Raw genomic sequence first — 20,012 nt, 5'->3', positions numbered from 1 at the left:
CACAAACAAAAACCCTGTTACAATCCTCGCATGACACATCTGAACCCAGTGGATGAACCTACGCAACAAGCTCTCTTTTGTTTAATAACAAAGCATCTGACCTGAAACTGAGAGGGACGGGCTCGATCGAAAAATTATTTGTTCTTTCCTTTTGCCTCCCTTGATAACAAATTCTGAAATGTAAGGTTATTAGTTTATAAAGAAAACGTACTGCTGCGTCTGTGGGCTGGTCAAACAATATGTTGATCATGTAACACACTGTCGGTCATCTATATTTATTATTTTTCATTCATTCATTATTTATCATTTAGCTTTTAGAAGTATGTCGTATCTGTCATATAGTGATGTAGTACTTTTAGGTTGTCGTAGTTCCTACACGAAACATTTAGGGTTTGATACAAACTAAATAGAGTTTATCGCGACTGCTTTAAAAGAGCCGACTTCACTACACTATACGCCTAGTTTCTCTTTTAATTATTGATCATATGTTTGTTACATATCTACAAATATTTTCATTCTTGGTATTGTTTTCTAGTGGACATGAAGAGCTATTTGTACATGTTAAAAATGTCATTATTCGTAATAATTTGCGGTCTGTGTTGATGACATGCAGTCATCTTGGTTACTTTACAGTCTCTTCTTACGTTTCTTGGAGATCGTCTTCGACAGCTAACTATTAATTTAAGGTTTCCCTCAATTACAGGAGTATCGCTATGAAACTAAAAATGACATAGGTATTTAAACGTAACGCGTAGCATGAAAATTTAGCGGATTTAAATTTTTGCAGAACAAATGTCGGTTCGTACTGGGACTCACTCAAAATATCTCTTGAAATATTCATCTGCCAAACATCTATCGTGTATCTCCTCGTTAGATATCCCGACCAGGCAGAAAATCTGCCTGTACATGTATTTTTTCCTTGTCTCACGAATTTTTTCCCAGCCGTTGTTCTAGTGACCTTACGCACCAAATTTTATTCCTAAGAAACAAAGTGGCGATCCACAGGAAAAACTCCCGGAAAACGTCCATGCTATACGTTGGGCTGGTCCTCTATGAATTCATACAGTTACAGTTGGTCCGTAAGTTCCAACAGTGGTTGAGTGAAACTGTCCGTATCAGTAAAACTACTGCGGAGGAGAGTTTTCAGAAAAGGCTCCTCGGTGTGAATGCAGAAGTCGCTGAGTCCTTCCAGGTTGGAGCTGTCTGACCATATGTCTACAAGGAAAAAAAAAATGAAAAGAAACACGTAAGTGGCAGAGTTTTTTTTTTTAGTTCGCGTTATTAACGATTTGTTGAGTTTCAATCTGGTGCAATAGAAGCCTATCAGACCAGAGCAGTACTTGACCAGTGAGTGGTCTTACATTTTGCTTGTTTTGCATATACACTTCCGGTCCTTTCACTTTCCGGTCAGGTTCTCTCGGTTTTTAACCAGAAATGTAAAGCAGGCTTCAAGTGTTTGTGTAAGAGAAGAAATCCTTCATTGGTCATAGTTAAAGCAATTATTTTTAAGACTCGATTAAGGGATTGAGGGATAATCCCTGACGAAAACAAAATGAAAAGTTTATCCACACACCAGGGTGTTTCCATTTCCTGTTTTAGTGAGATTATTAAGGATTTATAAGATACACTGAGTCTTAAATATATACAAAATTGTGTCATTATTCATATCAACCCGGAACTGTAGACCAAGGAGAGGTCTGTTGAATCGGTTGATGTACCTTTCGACGGTTTTGTGAAAAACAATCTGGATATATACTACAATTGTCTTAAGATTTTTGGAAATTTTACCCCCACGCTGGAATTAAAGTTCTAACCTAACACAAGAGGGATATACAAGGACTTTATCTGCATTTTTTTTAATTGTAGTATGAGGGAGGTGATTGTGCTGTGCACAAGTGTCTGGGGATGTAAAGCTGTTTTAGCATAAGCATTGTTATCGCTTTAACATCAACGGGGATCACATGTAATTTAGGACCTTCCTCCTTTAGTTGCACTCTTGACGTCAATATGCCACCCTTATAAGGAAGCTTGTTATAACTTGAGACTGTCCACTTTTTCAAATTTATATAAGTTTGGAAAGACGATGTGCAAATGATCACAAGAGGAGTACTGCCGAGATATGCTGAAAGTATAGCTGTGGACAAGTGCCAATATTACCTGTAGGGATCAGTAGATAACGGTAAGAAGGTCGACGCCCATTATCAGGGCTCTGTCATTTGTCTGCGCCGTTATGTGTTTAAAAAGTACAATCTTTCGTATGCGACGTTTTCATTACGGCACCGTCTACTTAACTTAAACAAAAAAACGACAAGGCTTTAGAACCAAATAAATTATCGTAGGTAGATTACTACCTTTGGCATCTTCGACATTTAATGTTAATTTTAACATCCAGTTGATTATATTAGTTATAAGTGCATTTTCTCTGGCTAAAAACGCTGTGAGCCATTATCCTTGAAGTCAGATATGGTTAAATTCTCTAAAGTTATCTCATAAAGGCCAGTAAAAGTAGGTAACGTAATAACGAGAGCGCATAATCCTAAGATATGGCACACACATTTCTTATTGCATGTGAAGTCGAGTCGTGATGGCATTGTATGTCTATTTTTGGATAATGTTTCATTAGCATAATGAATCTGCACCAAATGATAAGCGGAGCAGGCTTTCAAAATAGGATAGGACATTTTTATTTTTGAATATTTTCGACACCTCTGTCGAGCCAGGAGCCAAGCGGATTGTCAATCGGTTACCAACAGATAAGCAAGCCAGGGTTGTGGTCGCGCCCTCATCTCCGGGGTGACCAATTCTGACAACATGCGAAAATCGAATGACTCGTTTAAGATTTGTCTCAGATGGATCGAGTAGCTTGTTGTGATCAAACTGGATCATAAACAATACCATATCATTTCCGATCCATTTTTTTCAATATGTTTCAGAAAGACTACTGACGCTTCTAAAAAGATTTGCGAGTGATTTTTGAGAAGAGGAGTTAATTGCCTCTGGTGATTTTAAAACTGTCACACTTGGTAATATCGAAAGTCATTATTGACAAAGCATTTAACAAGAAAGATCTTATCAAGGACTTTAACCTTAACTTTAAGAACACACTGGCCCAAACTGATAGACGACAACCATTATTTGTAACCCAAACTAAGATAAGAAGGAATCTTAGCCTAAAACGTGGTGTCTTAACCGCATTTTTCTTCTCCTTAAGATCACTAGAGGAGGAAAGTAACACCGGATATGAAATATGTCCCTTGCCTTATTTCTCTCTGTTTGCCATTCATGTTTAGTCTAGCATAAATCATTTTTTTATTGGATTTTTATGGTGTTCACATCAAATCGACATTGGAACGGTTGGGGATCGATAAAGCGTAATTAAGTCTGAGAAGTAGATCATAAAAGAATTTTAATAAAATTCCCTCCAGTTTGTTCACGGAATTTAGAAATATCAAATGGTTTATTCATATGTGCCCTTTATGAATGATAGAGTTTATTTAGTAAAATGGTTGGGCTGTCAAACAATTGGGCTTACTTTTCACAGTAATTTCTTAATGCAAATAATCTTTGGAGATAACTCATTTATCTGAGCTTTAAGATACCTATTTTAAACTATGAAGAAATTATGGAAAGTGCGAGCAAAACTATTTTCTAAAATAGCAGAAATATTTCAAAACTTCGGCAGAAAACATGGGTAACAGGCCCTCGAATTCTCTAGAATAAAGTAAGCTGACGGATTAGGTTCATTTTCCAACCTGTGAGATAATTAAATAATGCTAGCCAACACAACAGTGAACTTTATTTCCCGACCAATCTTTTTCTAAGTAATTGCCATAAAGCCGAGCGCTTTCTCTAACGGAATAACGTAAACACACAAACGTCATATCAGTTGTCTGACATGTTTAAATGGTCGGCGCTTTTGATGTATTTGGAGAGGAAATAAACCTCAGCTGGTTGATAAACATGGAAACAGGTCACACATTAAATATACGGAGGCAATTTGTATCGAGCCTATCCTTTGCGAATTACTTCAATCCTCATAAACTTCGATACGATTTCAAATATCTTTCAGAATTAAACGGTGGGAGTTTTTAGATATAACCTCCGTCAGAAGTGTCAGCTATGTGCGGGTGAGAAGTACGCTATAATTAGCTTCAAGGCCCATGTATTTACGGTACTTCATAGCTCTTTCAGTCCTTTTTTTTTCTCTTTCAAAAAATCCTAAGACCTGTCTGGAGTAACATGGCCTACAACAAACAATCGAAGACCGCAGGGATACATTGTCCGAAATAGAATCCCTCTCTTGGCTGTAGAGATTATACTACACGGTTTCTTGGATGGACTCGATGAATTTTGCAGAAAAGAATGTACTAAAGAATTTTTCATAAAAAGGTGCTCTGTTGACTTCAGTGTAAGAATTTGATATTTGAAATAAAAGTGCTTCCTTTCCATATAAGGTCTTGGGTCAAAAGCGGGAAATAGGAATGCAATAGCCAGGTTTAGAGGTAAATTGATCCTGCCTTGTTGAAAAGTCAATGAAAGGCAAGATTTCTGCGTTGTTGTCTTTTTAAACAGCGTGATTGATTTTACGCGGCACCTTGGAAACATGCGGAGAAACAGTTGAAAATTTAACTCGCTGGTATTTAAGCATCAAAAGAAATAAGGTACACAAGGCTATGATTAACAGTTTGCTGAAATTCTATAATAACAATAAGCCAGGCATTTTCACTCTTAGAGCTGTAAAAGATAGCGACTCGGCTCTTGCGCTGAGCTGATAAGAATGCAAAAAAATAAACAAACGCAAAGTAACTTACCTTGTCCTTGAAGAAAGCAATCGTCTTCGAGCTCGTGAACGTTGATCGAAAAATCTTCTCCTAGAAAATCATACAACTGCGGCTGGACAGCAAATTTTGGTTCCGAATTTATCCTTTGATCCTGATCTAGTAACTTACTCAGGTGGTCTATCCACTTCGTCGCCACTCTTAAGATGTCAATCTTTGAAATATCCACAGAGTGAGCCAAAGGAAGTGCGTTTTTCAAGTCGATGAATGCTTGATTTACACCTTGAATTCTTCGGCGTTCTCGTTCATTCGCAGCGCGCCGCTGCCGGCTGACTCCTGTTAGCATGCGCTTTCTTCGCCTCTTCAGCTTGCGCCTACCTTGTTGAGCGATGGGGCTGCTGACATTCTCTAAGTCCCCATCCCCGCTGATTGAAGAAGGGGTCGGGGAGTTTTCTTCTGGGCAAGAAAAAGGCTCAACAGTATCATCCTCACAAGTCCATGAAGCTTGGGGTTTTCCATAAGACATGTTCGGCGAAGTGCGTGGCGCGTTTCTCGTGTGATCTCTTTGGATAGTGACTAGCTCAAAATGTTTACAGCTGATGGTCTAGCCCGTGAAAGGCGACACCACAATCAAAGACTGTAGGTGAAGTCGATGAAGAGAACATCTAAGGTCGAGCTTCTATCGATGTTATGGTATTGGTGTCGATTGCAGTAGACTGATAAACCTTTTAAAAGCCATTAGGTATAGTTTGATTGGCAGATTGGACCAGACATCCTTGATGACTCTGTCCAAGCCCTCTTTGGAGTTCCAAGCATTTTAAGAGCGACATTCTCTCGTCCGAGTAAATTTTTCAGGAGCATTTTTTTGTCGTTACTGTCATTGATCAGTTGCAAATCGCCACAAGGATCCTGCGTGGGTGCGAGATGAACCGCGGGTTGATTGTGTCGTCGCGATTGTAAGAACAAAGGCGGTATTCTACTGGAGAATCAAAACCGATCGTGAATTGTTCTACCCTAATTGAGCCATTTATTAATGGCAACTAATTAAAATACGTTTATGCTAACGGTACTTTAGAAGTCACAAGGTTACGATCAATGTTGTGTACCACTGGATTAAGTCAAGCATATCGTTTTGGATATCAGAGTTATTTCATGACGCACAGTCAATAATTCGAAAAATTTTTAGGTTGGGTGGGCAACGTTTCGTTTTCATTCTCCTGAAGATTCGATTGAACTGGCATCCAATCCTGGAATTCACTCATAGTTCCGGTATTTTCTTCGGAATTCTTTTCTAAACAAGTTTGAATGAGCTTGTACGTCAAAGTATTGATAAAACATAGTAGTTTTCAATTGAACAACAATCAAAGCAAATTGATTAGGTGTCAGTTAGTGTGTTATACACACAATTGAAGTAAAAACAGTTTATCCTTCCAATTAATGTTAACGAGGTGTTGTTGCTTTTATGCCAAAAAGGTAAGTCAGGCTCCTGCGTCGACAGTTGATAAAATATGATTCGAAGAAAACACTAGCTGATGCTCTGTTGATAATTAAGAAAAAAATACAAAAAGAGAGAAAGAAAACTTTGAAGGACTCAGTTCTTTGATGGGTAAGGCGCAGCAGGAGAAAAAAAGGTAGATTCGCTACAAGATCGGAAAATATTTGGAGAAAATTCCACCGCTGAAATGCCATTACCAAAAAGATGCTTGGAAGCATTGTTGGAATTAATCTGATAGGCAAGGAATGAAATTATTCCCATCTCCTGAGATGAAAACATATTAGATAAAAATTTTTCTTCGACTTGCACGAAAATGTCAGTCAAATATCTAAAAAAATCAGATGCCGGCCAAATACTATTGAACGGTATGGAGCCTAAATTATGACTTGAGACGTGTAGGGAGCGAGACGGGTGTAATAACATAATATGTTTTCATAGATGAAACATATTAGACAATCATTTTTATTCGACTTGCATGAAAACGTCAGTGAAATATCTACAAAAATCAGATGCCCGCCATATATCATTGAACGGCATGGAGCCTGAATTATTACTTGAGGCGTGTAGGGAGCTAGATGGATGTATGTGTGAAATTAAAATTTTTTCCAGTATTGCATTGACATTTTGCTTACTGACTTCCAGTTATGTGGCTCATTAAAAAGTAGACGATTTTATAACTAATACAAATGTTGATGTTAAGGCGATGTAAGAAACCGATCTCTAACAGGTTTAGGACATGACAGGAGGTGTAGGGATCTTTATCAAGTGTGTATCTTTTACTGGAGAGCATCACACTCAAAAATCATTACTTTAATTTTTGCAAACAGAAGACACACTTCATCGAAGTGGCTCCTTTCATAACACTTACTGATTGTCTGTGGTTGATCAAATCTCAAGCACTATAATCTGCACCAATGGTAAAATGATATTTTTGAGCCTTCTGTACGTTGCTCGTGAAATAAGCCACATATTAACCTCATGAAGGGGTCAGTTAGCTACTCATCTTGCCGGGCGACAAAGCTCAACGTGCATTAAACATCATGAAGTCTGTGATTTATGCCGCCGGATTACTCAGTTATGCCGCAGTAAATAACTCCCATGGAGGCAACACTGGGCAGTTATCAGGCATTGTCAAAAAGGACTGGATTTTAATCAATTTTACACGTTTCCACTGTTGTGTTGTGGTTTACAGTTGTTGAGATCACCGGTGTCTCACTTTGATATTGAGAATCAATCAAATATGAGCTCCGAAACTAATTAAGAAATAACCTCTGGCGACTCACACAAGTCTTGTGTGGATAAACTGCGAGATTCATAGACATTCATGTAATCATTATTCATATTTGGATATTTTCCCAGTATTTGAACACTTTGTTTTACTTTATAGCACAAGTGCCGACAGATAATAAGTAGGATTCGTCTCGAATGAAGTACGCCATTTTCCTCTATCGGTTTCTTTCATAGTGTCCTAACACTGTGCATTGTACGTGTGATGAAGGAAAAAAAAGGTTATAAACGTGAGCGGTTTGAAGAGTATAACCATGCGCCTAAACGAAAGTCACAGAACTAGGTTGGATGAATCTTCATCATTTTTCCACAATTTTCCGAAGCAGTTTTTTGGCTCGGGTAAGAAGCATCACTCGAAGGGTCAACTTTCTTTTCTTTTCATTTTAGTGTTCTGCCAACATTGGCGCCGGCTCGGTTCGGTTACGTAGAGAGTCAGTACTATAAACTGGATGAACTGTTCTTCGGTTCCAGTTAATAGGAGACCACAGCGATAAAGGTCCTCTGGTAATCTAAAAACCTAATCCTAATTAGGGATGAATTAAAAAAAGTCTGAAGGAAATTTGCTTGCAAATCATAATAGACAAAAACGACCTTCATGATTGTGCCTCTATTCAACGGAAACTGCTGACACCTATGCTGCTTTTTGTGCCTTCTGTGACCAAAAGCCTGTTTTAAGCGCCTGCAGGAGGCTTCTTTATGGGTTTTTGACATTCTAGAAAAAGCACAGTTTTAAAATTTTTTCCATTTCAGCTCATTAAATTTTATACAAAGTAGGTGGGACATGCAATAGAACCAGATGGCATGTTGAAACTCAAACTTCTGTAAAGTGAGCTACACTTCTTGTATTCCTGAGGCTCAAATGACGTATACAGTTAACAGAAGGAATAGTTATGCTCTCATCAGTTACGCAATCTACTTCCGTGCGTGTACGCAGAATATAAATCTCACTTGTTATTGGCATGCACCCGCCGGTCTGAGTGATTTGTTTCTTGTTTACAATTGAAGTCATTTTCTTTGTCATTAAATCCTGAATAAGGGAAATTCTTTTATGAAAAGGCGTTAACTTCCCAGAACCCTTTCGAAATTAGTGGAAACTTTCCTTTCATTTCATTACGCTCCAAACAAGGGATAAACACTCAACCTATATTGAAGTTGACCTTGGAATAATCGAGGAAGAACTTTTTGGTGAAAAAATGACAAAAGTATGCCAAGAATGAATCAACGCTTGTTCACAATCAACGTCTGTCATTTCCATGACCTTACAGTGATGTGTGGAAGAATGCTAAAATGGTCTCACCAATCAACTGAAATTTTTGTCCTGCCCGAGGCTCTTTTGTTTAGTGATAGATGTTATCACTGATATGATCATACTATGCATAAAATTCATTCTAACCGAGTATTGTGAAAACTGCACTGGCCGGGAATCAAACCCGGGGCTCCCACGTGGCTGGCGAGAATTCTACCACTGAACCACCAGTGCTTCTAACGGGTGCTTCTAACGAGTGCTTCTAACGAGTGCTTCTAGGAGACTGACAAACCAAATCTAACAAATTGAACAGTTAGCAGTGAGGTGAAGAGTAAAATAAGTGCTTTGCTAAAGTTGATGTCACCGAATACAAAACGTGCGCTCAGTCTATATTTTTTTAACCAGTAACTTTTCATGGGCAGAGGACCTAAATTCTTTTAGGTTTCTTTTCTGCAGTTGCTAAAATTACACCTCACCTGCAAGGAACATTGCCGCCTTTGCTTAGGAACAGTTTATTGGAGAAAGTGACTAAAGTATGTCATGCGTGAATCAACGCTTCTTCACAATCAAGGTCTGTCATTTTTATGACCTGGCAGTGACGGTGTCACTGCCACTGGAAAGGTGTGTGGAAGTTCAGATGCATGGCTGACTGTTTCATGCTTGGCATCTTGTCGTGATCAATAAACTCTGGAACAATCCCTCGTAATGAATACAGAGAAAATAAAAAGAAACTTCAACGACTGTAGGTCCAGTCTGAATTATGTCAATAAATTGTTTCTATTAGGGTTTAAAAATCGATCGCAAGGTTCATGTATACGGTTCTCTTAACAACTGCACAAGCCAAATGAACTACACAATTGATAACTATCTTTCAGTTTATAAGCAGGACGTGATTTATAAAACGTAAGGCCTAGTTCAAACGTCGATCTTTACATGTACCGAACCTAATTGCAATTTGGGTCGACTCGAATAATTAAGAGCGGCAGTTGATTCAAACGTCTATACAAATCTGCCGATCCTAATTGATTCAAACGTCGATCTTTACATGTACTTAATAGAAACGTTAGGTTCGGTACATGTAAAGATCGACGTTTGAACTAGGCCTAAGTGACCCGATAATCCCCTGACGTTCGCCTTTCATTAAAATTTGTGGCCACTATTTCTAGAATGAATCGTTTTCGCGTTTTAATTTGGTGCAAGAGAATATGTAGATGTTCGCTTGTTTTGTATTAATCGATCCACTCAAGACAGGCTTGAATTCACTTATATGGTCGGCTTGGAGAAATGAAGAAGAAATAGGAAATTGGAGGACATGTCACAACAAATGTACCAATAATAGGAGGACATGTCGCAACAAATGTACCAATAATATTCCGAAAAAAGAGGAATATAGGATTTTGGAAAAACACTGCGAGGTAAAATTTGAAATAGGTGCTAATATTTCAGAAGGCTGGGCCACTTAGAAACGATCTCAACATTCAAAAGAAATCTTATCCAACCTGAGGCTCTTTCATTTAGTGATAAACGTTATCAATGATATGATCGATTTATAAAAAAAAAAAAAATTCACAGTCACAGTACGTCAAGAAATTTGGACACCATTATTCTGTTTTCTCGTCCTTCGAAATAGATAAAGTGAGCATTGTACCTTGTTCAAGGAAAGTGCATTGGCCGGGAGTCGAACCTGGGCCTCCCGCGTGGCAGGCCAGAATTCTACCACTGAACCACCAGTGCCTTTTACACACCAAACAGCAGGCACACAGCAGATACATTTTTATTCATAAATCCTTTGACACGAACGGTAAAGTTGAAAAACGTAACTCAAGCCATATCTACATGTAATTACAAGCATACGGCTTGAAGTGCTCTCAGACCAAATCAAACGATATGGTTCTAAGGTCTCTAACAAAAAGTGGCTGCAACGCGGAAGAAAGAAAAGAAAATTAACTGACTTCAAATAATTTCGTCCTGAAGACTGATCCATGGATTTATGATAGATCTAGACAACGAAAACCTAATCCAGGCAGACAGATCTGAGACAGTTGGTAAATGTGAACTGCACTCAACAATAAGAACTGAATTATTTTTTGTCCTCTTTTACTATCGCCTTTAAGTTTTCACACACACCCACACAAATCCGTTTTTAGGTCTTGCGATCTTAGCAGAATATGTTTCACTCAGCCTGTCAACGACTCCCTCAATAATTGAGCCTGCAGTAAGTCAGATATTTTTTCGTGAAGCCATGCACAGATGCAATTCCTCAATGTCTTGTTGCACGCATGTTTTGAATATTTAGCGACAGGATAATTGCTATTCATCTGTGAGTTATGATAATGAATGAGCGATTTATAGAAGAAAATGAACCCCTAATGCGAAGTCCGCTATCCATTACTACTGCTCTGTCTCCTCACGTAAGGTTTAGATTCCATATTATTGCGTTGCACAGCAGATTATTATTGAAATGTATGATCATTTTCCTTGCACGTGTAATCTGTTGTTTGTTCCTTCATCTTTAGAAACCTAGACAGAAAAATTAAAGATAACAGTGTAATTAGGTTAAATTGAATTGAATCCTAAAAAAACATTGCAGAATATGAATAACAACTTTAACAGGGGCACGCGCCTGGTTGAGAATCTGCACCAAGGTACGCAAGGGTATCCTTATGTTCCATTGATTCATTTTGTTTTGAAAGACAACTGAAACTGTGATGGGGTAAATTCACGACGTGTAAGACACCTCATAAACTGATCCATAAGAGAAACGATCTATTTAAATTATGATGTAAACCGAAAGTTTGGCGCAAACGGAGCTTTTTAAGGATCTTTAACTATTACTTTTTTTTTTCTAGGTTACTAGCTAGGGGACCAAATATCCTCCCCCTCTTCTCACAGACTTAATTTTGGCACAGCTTTCGCCATATATAATTTGTAGCTCGCATGTATTGTTTGACTTGCTAATGATTCCTGAGCGGCTCAATTGATCGAGCTTCGAAGCGCGGAATCCGAAGTGCTGATGAAATCAGATTTCTTTCCTGTCCCACAAATGCTTAGCAATTTCTTCATTGGACGACCAGGATGAAAAGTTACTATATTGAAATCTTTTTATCCAAACTGTTCTTGCTTCAAGCCTTAAAAGACGTTTGATTTTAGCTTATTTTATTTTCTGCACTCAACTGTATCAACAGGTTACTAAGATGAACTGATGGCGTGAGCTATGGTATGGGGCTATGTTTTGGTTACAAATTTCCTTTAGTACTCGTTGTAATTATAGTAATAATTATTTTTTCATATGTGGCACTGATGTCGAAGAGGTTGCTTTTTCAAAGCGTACCGCCTCACATCACGCGAGTAGCATGTCAGTAATTATTTTGATAAACTGATGTCTGGAGAAAGAAAACCGGAAAATAAAGCAATTAAACGCTGTGTAATGCATCACAGAACAACAAGCCCGGAACTTTCAGAAGACTATTTTCTAAAGCTCAAGATTTTCAATGAAAATTTTAGTGTTAATACTAACAACCCGTCCATGAATGACTTTTCAAACTACAGCAGGGACGTTAAACTGAAAATTGTCCTGAAAAACCAACCGAAGAGATCATTCCATCTTGAAAACGCCGAAGAGATCATTCCATCTTGAAAACGTTATCTCAATGGTTCGGAATAATCTGTGATCTTCTGAACAGACGAGTTCTATTAAAAGAACATTAACAGTTATAAAATAGATCTCTTTGCGTCATTCACAGCAGTATACGGTATCCTGAATAGCCCTAGCAACCACTTCAATTGATGAAAAGCTATCAGCTCTCAGAGTAAAAAGTGCCATGCTGAGATTTTGGTGTAATGAATATCGATCCAATTGCTTCGCAACGACATTGTGCTTAAAGTTTCCTGATGGGAAAATGCTTTCGACGAACGATTATTTGATGATTGTCAAGAGAGAGAAAGGGTGCGGGAACTGAAGGGAGACATTTGTGGCTAAGGAAGAAGAGTCAAAGTCGTGGCGTTTTTGTAGCCAGTGAAGAGAGAAAACCGTGCTACTCATCAGAGATAACGGCATTCACACACAAACACTCACCGAATGAAGAAAAATCGAAAAACGAGAAAAATCAAAATGAAAGAGCGGCGCGAGATAAACTCATCCAAAGTAAACAACGAGGACACGTTTGACTACATTGAACAAAACTATACGTTACGGTGGGTGTGCACTAAACGTGTAGAGGAAAGATTCCATAAATGCAACAAACAGTTATGGAAAAGATTTGTATGATCATAACAATCCATGATCGCTGCTATGTAATTCATTAAAAAGCATTATCATAAAGCTGTTTAATTTAAAAAAGCTAAAAACAACACACCTTATCCGATTTAAGGATTAGTGACAACATCAGAGACTTTGTTTATCAATATAGTTCTCCCATGATCCAGCAACATTTGTTATATTAATTTTATTACAAACTCTGTGTTGTACACGATTAACCTCGCGTCCATTTCATTGGACAGCAGCTTGCTCACAGCCTCCCAAGGGATTTATAAGCACATACATACTTTCCTTCCCCTCAGAAAACCATGTTTTAGCTCTTTGGAAAATTACATGTCGGTGTTTATTCATCACATGCAGGTAACAAACCTTGATGTCAGCTTAATCACACCTTTTCTCGTTTTGTGGTGAGACATCCCCACCAGATTATGATCTGTGCTATCATTATTGTTTTGCTGAAGTAACAAAATGAAATAATCAAGGGTCTGAATGACTGCCAATTAGCTCCATTCATTATTCCCAGATTGGCAGGTTTTTTCAACCAACTGGTTGATACTAAACATATAGTTTTCAGAAATCCCCGCACGATTTCCTTAATCAAATAATCCATTGCTGCACACAGAGTTCTTAATTGTTGAAATAATGTTTATGGGGTGTATCGCCTATTGGTTCGCCTATTGGTTTTGAGAACTGAATATTAACCTGTTTTACCTTTAGCTCAAGCTGTGAGGATTATAGTAACTACAAGAAGGTCTTAGCGTGTTAAAAGATAATAATTGTTTTAAACTTCTTTGGATTTTTTCCTGGCTAATATTAGAATATTTGTCAGCATTGTGTAAGACACTGTCCTAATCGTTACTTAGGCCAAATGTTATTTTGAAGTACCAAGAATGGAAAACGTTGAGAATAGGTGACTACCCATGATGGCGTGACTAAAGGAAAAACACAGTCGTAAAGCCTCGTTTATAATAAGGAAAACGAGAATTTAGTCCAAACATAGACACTGAGTCAGTATCTCATCCTACGAAAAGGAAAAATTAACAAATTTGAACCGAAGGGGCTTGGAGCTTTTCAGCTCACCGGAAACATGATATGACGCTTTTGTGATTATCCTGTCTGAAACGTTCCCTATTTTGGTCAATTCAAAGACAGTGAATCATAATGTCTGAATAATGGCAACAATAACAAAAGTAGTTGCACATTTTTTTCACCAAAAACCTAAACTTAGTTTCGTTTGGAGACTAGAATGCGAACAAAAAAAAGGCTGAAATGTTTAAGGACCCACAGGTATCCTTTAAGCCACAGGACATAAACAAAAGATTTCCGATCGTTAATGACATGAAAAGGGCGATAAGCTATCGAAAAGCCGACGATTGCATGCCATACTGTTTAGTACATCAACATTAACCCTGCTGTACATTTTGTACAACAGAGTATAAAGACTTTGAAAATCACTTACCGCCTTAAGTAGGCTCAAACAAAATGTACACACTCTTGATGCTGAAGATGGTGAAATGGCTCCATTGTGTTCAGCTGCCTTTGCTACATTCGGACACTGAGTTCCACTCACCAACATTGATCCAAGATGCGCAATGTAGCTTGAAGCCAAGCGCAATGTTTCTATTTTTGAAAGTTTTCTGTCAGAAGGTTCAGTAGGTATAAGAACTCGTAATGCATTGAATGCAGAATTGACACTGTGGGTTCTACTTCGTTCGCGAGCGTTTGCAGCTTGTCGTTGTTTACTAAGGCCCGTCAGACGAGGTCTTCTCCTTTTTCGTTTGTTGATCTTTGAAGTTGAGGTGTTCTCATCATCGGACTCACGCTTGGGCGAGGAGTCATATTCATCTGAGTCCAACGCGTCCAAGTCGCTGAGTTTTGCCTTCTGTTTCCTCTTGCGTGTTCCCTCCATTTAAAATAAAATTCAAGTCAATGTGATGAATTTAAACAAAGAATCATTCTTCTAAACCGTCTTATGGAGTTCTGGAAGTTTACAACAAAGAAGTTAGCATAGGTTTCCGCTAAGTAGTAGAAACTAAGGCAAGTCGAAATTTAAATAATCACCCATCAGGAGGGTTTGTATTTTAATACACGGCGGTCTTTTTGACGTACCACGGGAAATCGGAGCCGCTAATCGCTTAACCAATCAAAAGGCATTGATCAGTTTCATTCGAGTCTCTAAACAAGATTGAAAGACAACATCCCAGCCTGTTGACGAGATAATTACTTTATGGACCTTAAAGGCCACTTGCAACGTTTTAAGGAATTTGCCATTAATTTTAGTCAGAACTCAACGGTTAGAAACAGTTTAGGGAAATCAGATCGATTCCAGAGACGGTGAGGTGTTGAAGACACCTTAACGGAGGACTGCAGATGAAAATCATCAAATAAGCTCACCAGTTTCAAAACAAGATCAGCTACCGACATCATGTGATATTTTCATCTTTGGCGATATATTCCGTAAACTAACTTGGCTACTATCAACGAATAATTGAAGCGAGGAGGAGTTTAAGGAATTAATAGGGAATCACAAACAAAGGGAGGACTTTAGTAATGGTGTTCAGCTTTCATTTGTTTAATTGAACTAATTAACTGAAGTGACTTAAACAACAGACGAGTTGTTAGCAGCACTTCAGACTAAAACTCAACTTGATGCGCTTCCCACTTGATATAAACTATCACCTGTGATCCTTGAAATTCACATTCACTTGACAAGAGGAGAGCACTGCGACAATATTTCATAATTTTTGTCGTTATTAAATCAAGGACTTCGGAGGATGATAGTGAAACAGATAAAAATCACGCAATTTCGTGGTATCATTGTCAAAGTAGTACGCATGCTTTTTCCTCATACCATGTTCTTCTTCGCAGACATTTCGTTTCAAGTTACATTTTTTATATCCTTGGACTCCTGAAAACCTGTACGCCACTAAATTGATCGATGAACCAGACAAAAACAATCCATGGGCACGCAAACGAATCAAGCTTATACCCTAAGTATATTCTAACATGAAATGGGAGACGTACTGGTAACTGTAATAAACGAGTGACCTCTGAAATATTTTTCATATCCGTTGAAAATTGAATTACTCGTTGCTAAGCCGCTTGACTCAAGTACCCACTTGAGTTTGCTATCCTAACGATCTCAAATGCTACTCGTCTGAGAACAGAACATTTAAAAGCTCTACAATGGTCATCTCGCGACACTACATCAGTTATTAGCGTGAACTACCGCAGCGTAAAGTCATGTCCTTTTTAAAGCAAGCAGCTTCGCACATTCGCCCAATCAGTCACGCTTAAATTCAGTATTTGCCGACTTATTTCAATAAACAGTGTATATATTAAATCTACATACCTTTCTGATACACGCAACGCTTTCCATTCACGTCGCAAATCACAAATCCGCGATTGAAGCTTAAGAGGACTTAGATACTGAGATTGCAACCACTGCGGCTCGGAAGATGGTCAGAAAGTCAATAGATACAAAGTATCGCCTACCTAAAATGATGAAAACCTTAAAAATGAGGAAAGATATAAAGGACTGAACGTTGGTTTGGCGACTCACCTTGTTCACAGACGAACTCTTCAAATGCAACCGGATATGCGGCTTCCACATCAAATGACGTCATTGTAGAATAAGCCGCAGAACTAGTTAATAATCAACAGCCCCAGTGCCACCCGAGCGGAGGGACAGGCTCAAGGGGTATCATCGTTTCAGCCTGGACAAGGAGCCCATCACCCTGATGGACCTGATGAGCTTCTTTCGGGCCACATACAAACTTAAGCTATGTTCCTTGAATCAGTGATTTCCTTTAAGAGAGGTCAAAATCATAACCAGAAGTTCAAAACCTATTGTTAAATTTCAGAATTGCCTTGTCGTAACACAATGTAATCAGTTAGTTCCCCTACCACTTCAATTGTTCCATAAACAGTAAAATACAATACAATATTTTATTGACCTCTCTCCATGGGGGCTTTTCAAGGAAAATACAATAGAAAAGCAAACTGAAAAAAATCTTTAAAAAAATCAAATTGGATAGAATATTTACAGCGAAGAGAATGGGTAGACCTTTTACCTTTCCCGACATCATGTACCTACAGTTCTGTAAAACTATATTGCTGATGATAAAACTTAGATATGATATTTTTCGGTCAGTGGCTGATCCTTGTACAAGACAAACCTATATCATTCAACTCACAGACCTTTGCAACGATGGCCAGTCAATTTCATATTCCGGTTTTTATCACGTCATAGTCATGTCCACTCACAAAGATAGATCATCAACTAAAATGATTTTTCCTTTTTTTACTCCGATTGTTCGAGTATGTTATATTTACCGTCTCCCTACAATATCCATGACGCCCACAGAACGACTTCTTCGATTATTTACTTTCGTTAAAGCCAAACCAAGCAACAGACAAGAAGCACCATACAGGTTGTCCTGCTTCCTACATTGAAGAGACTGACAGAAACCTGTGGCAACGTCATCAATCACGCAGCTGAACGTCATCAACTTACGAACCACACCATGTAATGGTTAACTTACTACTACTTTCAACGACTGGCTCAGGAGGGTGTGTCACTGACTTAGAACAGACCTCCCTCGACAGAAAGTTAACAAGCCACGCTAGCACGCAAACAACTTATTCACGACATTTACACCACAAACGAACCGAAGAAAACGACCTTCACAGACGAAGTGAAACCGGCCAATCAGAACCTACTTACGCTACTTGAGTCCCTCAGCCATGACATTATGGTAAAACCGATCAAATCAATTCACACAAACCGGATCTATAACACTCGACTGACAGCTCTCTTCCCACAACTCTGATGCTGAATTCTGTTGGGGTTATCGAAACGTCAGTACTCTCAACCTCACGATAAAACTATGTCATCAAATATTAGTCTTGGGTTGAAACCGCCTACTGTATCAAGTTGCAGTTAGCTGTTACAGTTGTAACATTTTAATAAATGCAGGTTTAGCATTCCGCCATTCCATTGTCTCTTTTTACATTGTCTCTGAAACAGGTTTTAGTTTGATTTTGTCGTATTGAACATTCTTTTTGGTTCAAATCTACTCAGACATGTTTTATTTGTTTGTTCAGCACTTTCAAATAAATCTGCGATGTTCCATCTTCGATTTCGTTCGTCGTAAACCCAGCTGGAACTCAGTTAAATGATTTCATTTTAAACAAGATACTTTGGATATTTGGTCTCTTTTGTTTCATTGTAATTTAAACAAAGTGCATAACTTCTACCGGCCACCCATTTCTTCTACAAAATCATCTTGTGGATTTACTAAAACATGAGGTCGTTCTTTAGTTTTCTCACCTGCTCATTATTTTGCTCTTTTTACAAGTCATAATATTGACACTGATACAGAGGTGCTCAAATGCCATTTCTCATTTTGTTTGAAGTTGACGGAGCGAATCTTTTTTAATGAGAAGAAAAAAGTTAATTGCACACCCTTGCTGTTCTTTTCAACAAAATGTAAACATTAGGAACAACGAAAACAAGTTCTAGAAAAATCCATCTAACATTTTTAACGCTTAAACTAAGTGCAGGTGCTCAACTTAATCAATTACATACTCATAGCCACATGCACGAAGATTCTAATTTTTTTCCCTGCAGATAAAACTTATAAGCAGTACTTAATTTGTGCTTAAAATTAGATCGAAAAGTTGTTTATCATTTCAGCACTGCCACGCTGTGTTTTATAGCTCATTGTGTTTTTCAGAAGACGTTGATTTTGACTTACCTATTATTTCAGAAACTCGGGATAATTTTCCTAATGATTTGACGTGAGAGTTAAAAATCAAACGATAACCTAAGCATTCTTAAAATTTGATAAAGAGAGAAGACCTTTGATGAATCTTATCACAATGAAAATCGCGTATTTTGTTTACTGTCGTATTGTTTTAAGAGTACTATCTTATTAATTAGATAACATTTTCTTTTATTTCATGATTATAATCTGCCAGCTATCTGTTGGGTGTCAATTGAATGCCTTCAGTTGATAATGGAGAATTGATTCAGAACAGTTGAGCAGTAAATAGCTTCCGGTGGCCTTCGCATGATTCATCGAAGGGTTGACGGGCGAAAAATCACAGCTTCTTCTAAGTTGATTTACCTTAATGAACATTGTTAGCTTTTCGATTTTCCACCGACACAAGTCGATGGTATTTGAAGATAGAGGTCATTTTTCAGTTTGAAAATAACTCCTTAACAAACCTCTCAGTGATGTAAAGCAGTCGCTTTTTTCTTTCCATATGAAAAGGGGATTTTAAGTGATAGGAATGTGGAATTCATGATTACATAAGATATTTCCTTCCAAAATTCTTTATACGCCCACATAAATGATATCAATTCTTTAATTGTTTGAATATACAAATAATTTAAGTTAAATTAATTAATTTGATTGTAAAAAAATCCCACAGAAGCGGAATGTGGTCAGGCAAAAATTTTTATGTAACATTGCTCAATTTTTGAGAATGCATGTGGAGTTCCTGTTTGGACAATTTTCTAACCTTGATCAGTATGTGAATTAGCTCCAGCTGAGCCTCTGAATACGACTGAGCCAAAACACAACCTGCAAGATAAAAAGACTCTAGCCAAAGTCAAATTTTTATTTTTGTGACGTGATCCGTTTTAATGAAGGAATGTTTGTTTTTCGAAACTAAGGGGAGTTTTTGATACGATCTGTGTCGTAAAATGATTGAACTATGCAGAGAAAAGTAATATGGATACAGTTAATGACGAACTCTTCATATCTGCTCATGTAACACAAAGTGGAATACAATGTAATTTCACGCATCGCAAAAACACGTCGCTCGGACGAAAATCCAAGGTTCCCTCAAACTCCACAGGGGACTCACTACTGACGTACTATATTCTAAAACATAGAACTGATGATACCTTTGTGCAATTACAAAAGACTCAAAAGGCAT

At 38.0% G+C, this 20,012-nt stretch overlaps 2 protein-coding genes and 2 non-coding genes across 7 annotated transcripts; all 4 read right to left on the bottom strand.

The window, feature by feature from the left end:
- Positions 1–261: 261 nt before the first annotated feature.
- On the bottom strand, positions 262–5,779 carry LOC113675913 (uncharacterized). Its single transcript, XM_027192520.2, has 2 exons — positions 4,812–5,779; positions 262–1,215 (listed from the first exon to the last, which is right to left on the bottom strand). The coding sequence occupies exons 1-2, from the start codon at positions 5,302–5,304 to the stop codon at positions 1,067–1,069; spliced, it is 642 nt and encodes a 213-aa protein (XP_027048321.2). The 5' UTR covers positions 5,305–5,779; the 3' UTR covers positions 262–1,066.
- A 3,190-nt stretch (positions 5,780–8,969) lies between these two features.
- On the bottom strand, positions 8,970–9,040 carry Trnag-gcc (transfer RNA glycine (anticodon GCC)). The gene has a single exon. It is a non-coding gene; the product is annotated as a tRNA-Gly (tRNA).
- A 1,429-nt stretch (positions 9,041–10,469) lies between these two features.
- Trnag-gcc (transfer RNA glycine (anticodon GCC)) lies at positions 10,470–10,540 on the bottom strand. Its single transcript has one exon. It is a non-coding gene; the product is annotated as a tRNA-Gly (tRNA).
- Positions 10,541–10,566: 26 nt separating this feature from the next.
- On the bottom strand, positions 10,567–16,871 carry LOC113675924 (transcription factor 15). Of its 4 annotated transcripts, none has more exons than XM_089182891.1 (4): positions 16,627–16,871; positions 16,417–16,508; positions 14,524–14,967; positions 10,567–11,326 (listed from the first exon to the last, which is right to left on the bottom strand). In XM_089182891.1, the coding sequence occupies exons 2-4, from the start codon at positions 16,441–16,443 to the stop codon at positions 11,276–11,278; spliced, it is 522 nt and encodes a 173-aa protein (XP_089039017.1). In that variant the 5' UTR covers positions 16,444–16,508; positions 16,627–16,871; the 3' UTR covers positions 10,567–11,275. The 4 variants fall into 4 exon arrangements, with proteins under 4 accessions (XP_089039017.1, XP_089039019.1, XP_089039018.1 ...); XM_089182893.1 differs by having other exon boundaries at positions 14,524–15,044; positions 16,627–16,653; XM_089182892.1 differs by lacking the exon at positions 16,627–16,871 and having other exon boundaries at positions 14,524–15,044; positions 16,417–16,546.
- Between the last annotated feature and the right edge of the window lie 3,141 nt (positions 16,872–20,012).

Source organism: Pocillopora damicornis, chromosome 9, assembly GCF_964200805.1.
Source record: "Pocillopora damicornis chromosome 9, jaPocDami1.2, whole genome shotgun sequence".
NCBI classification, from domain to species: Eukaryota; Metazoa; Cnidaria; class Anthozoa; order Scleractinia; family Pocilloporidae; genus Pocillopora; species Pocillopora damicornis.
Note: the sequence above shows the minus strand (reverse complement) of the source record. Positions and strands in the feature narration are given on the sequence as shown.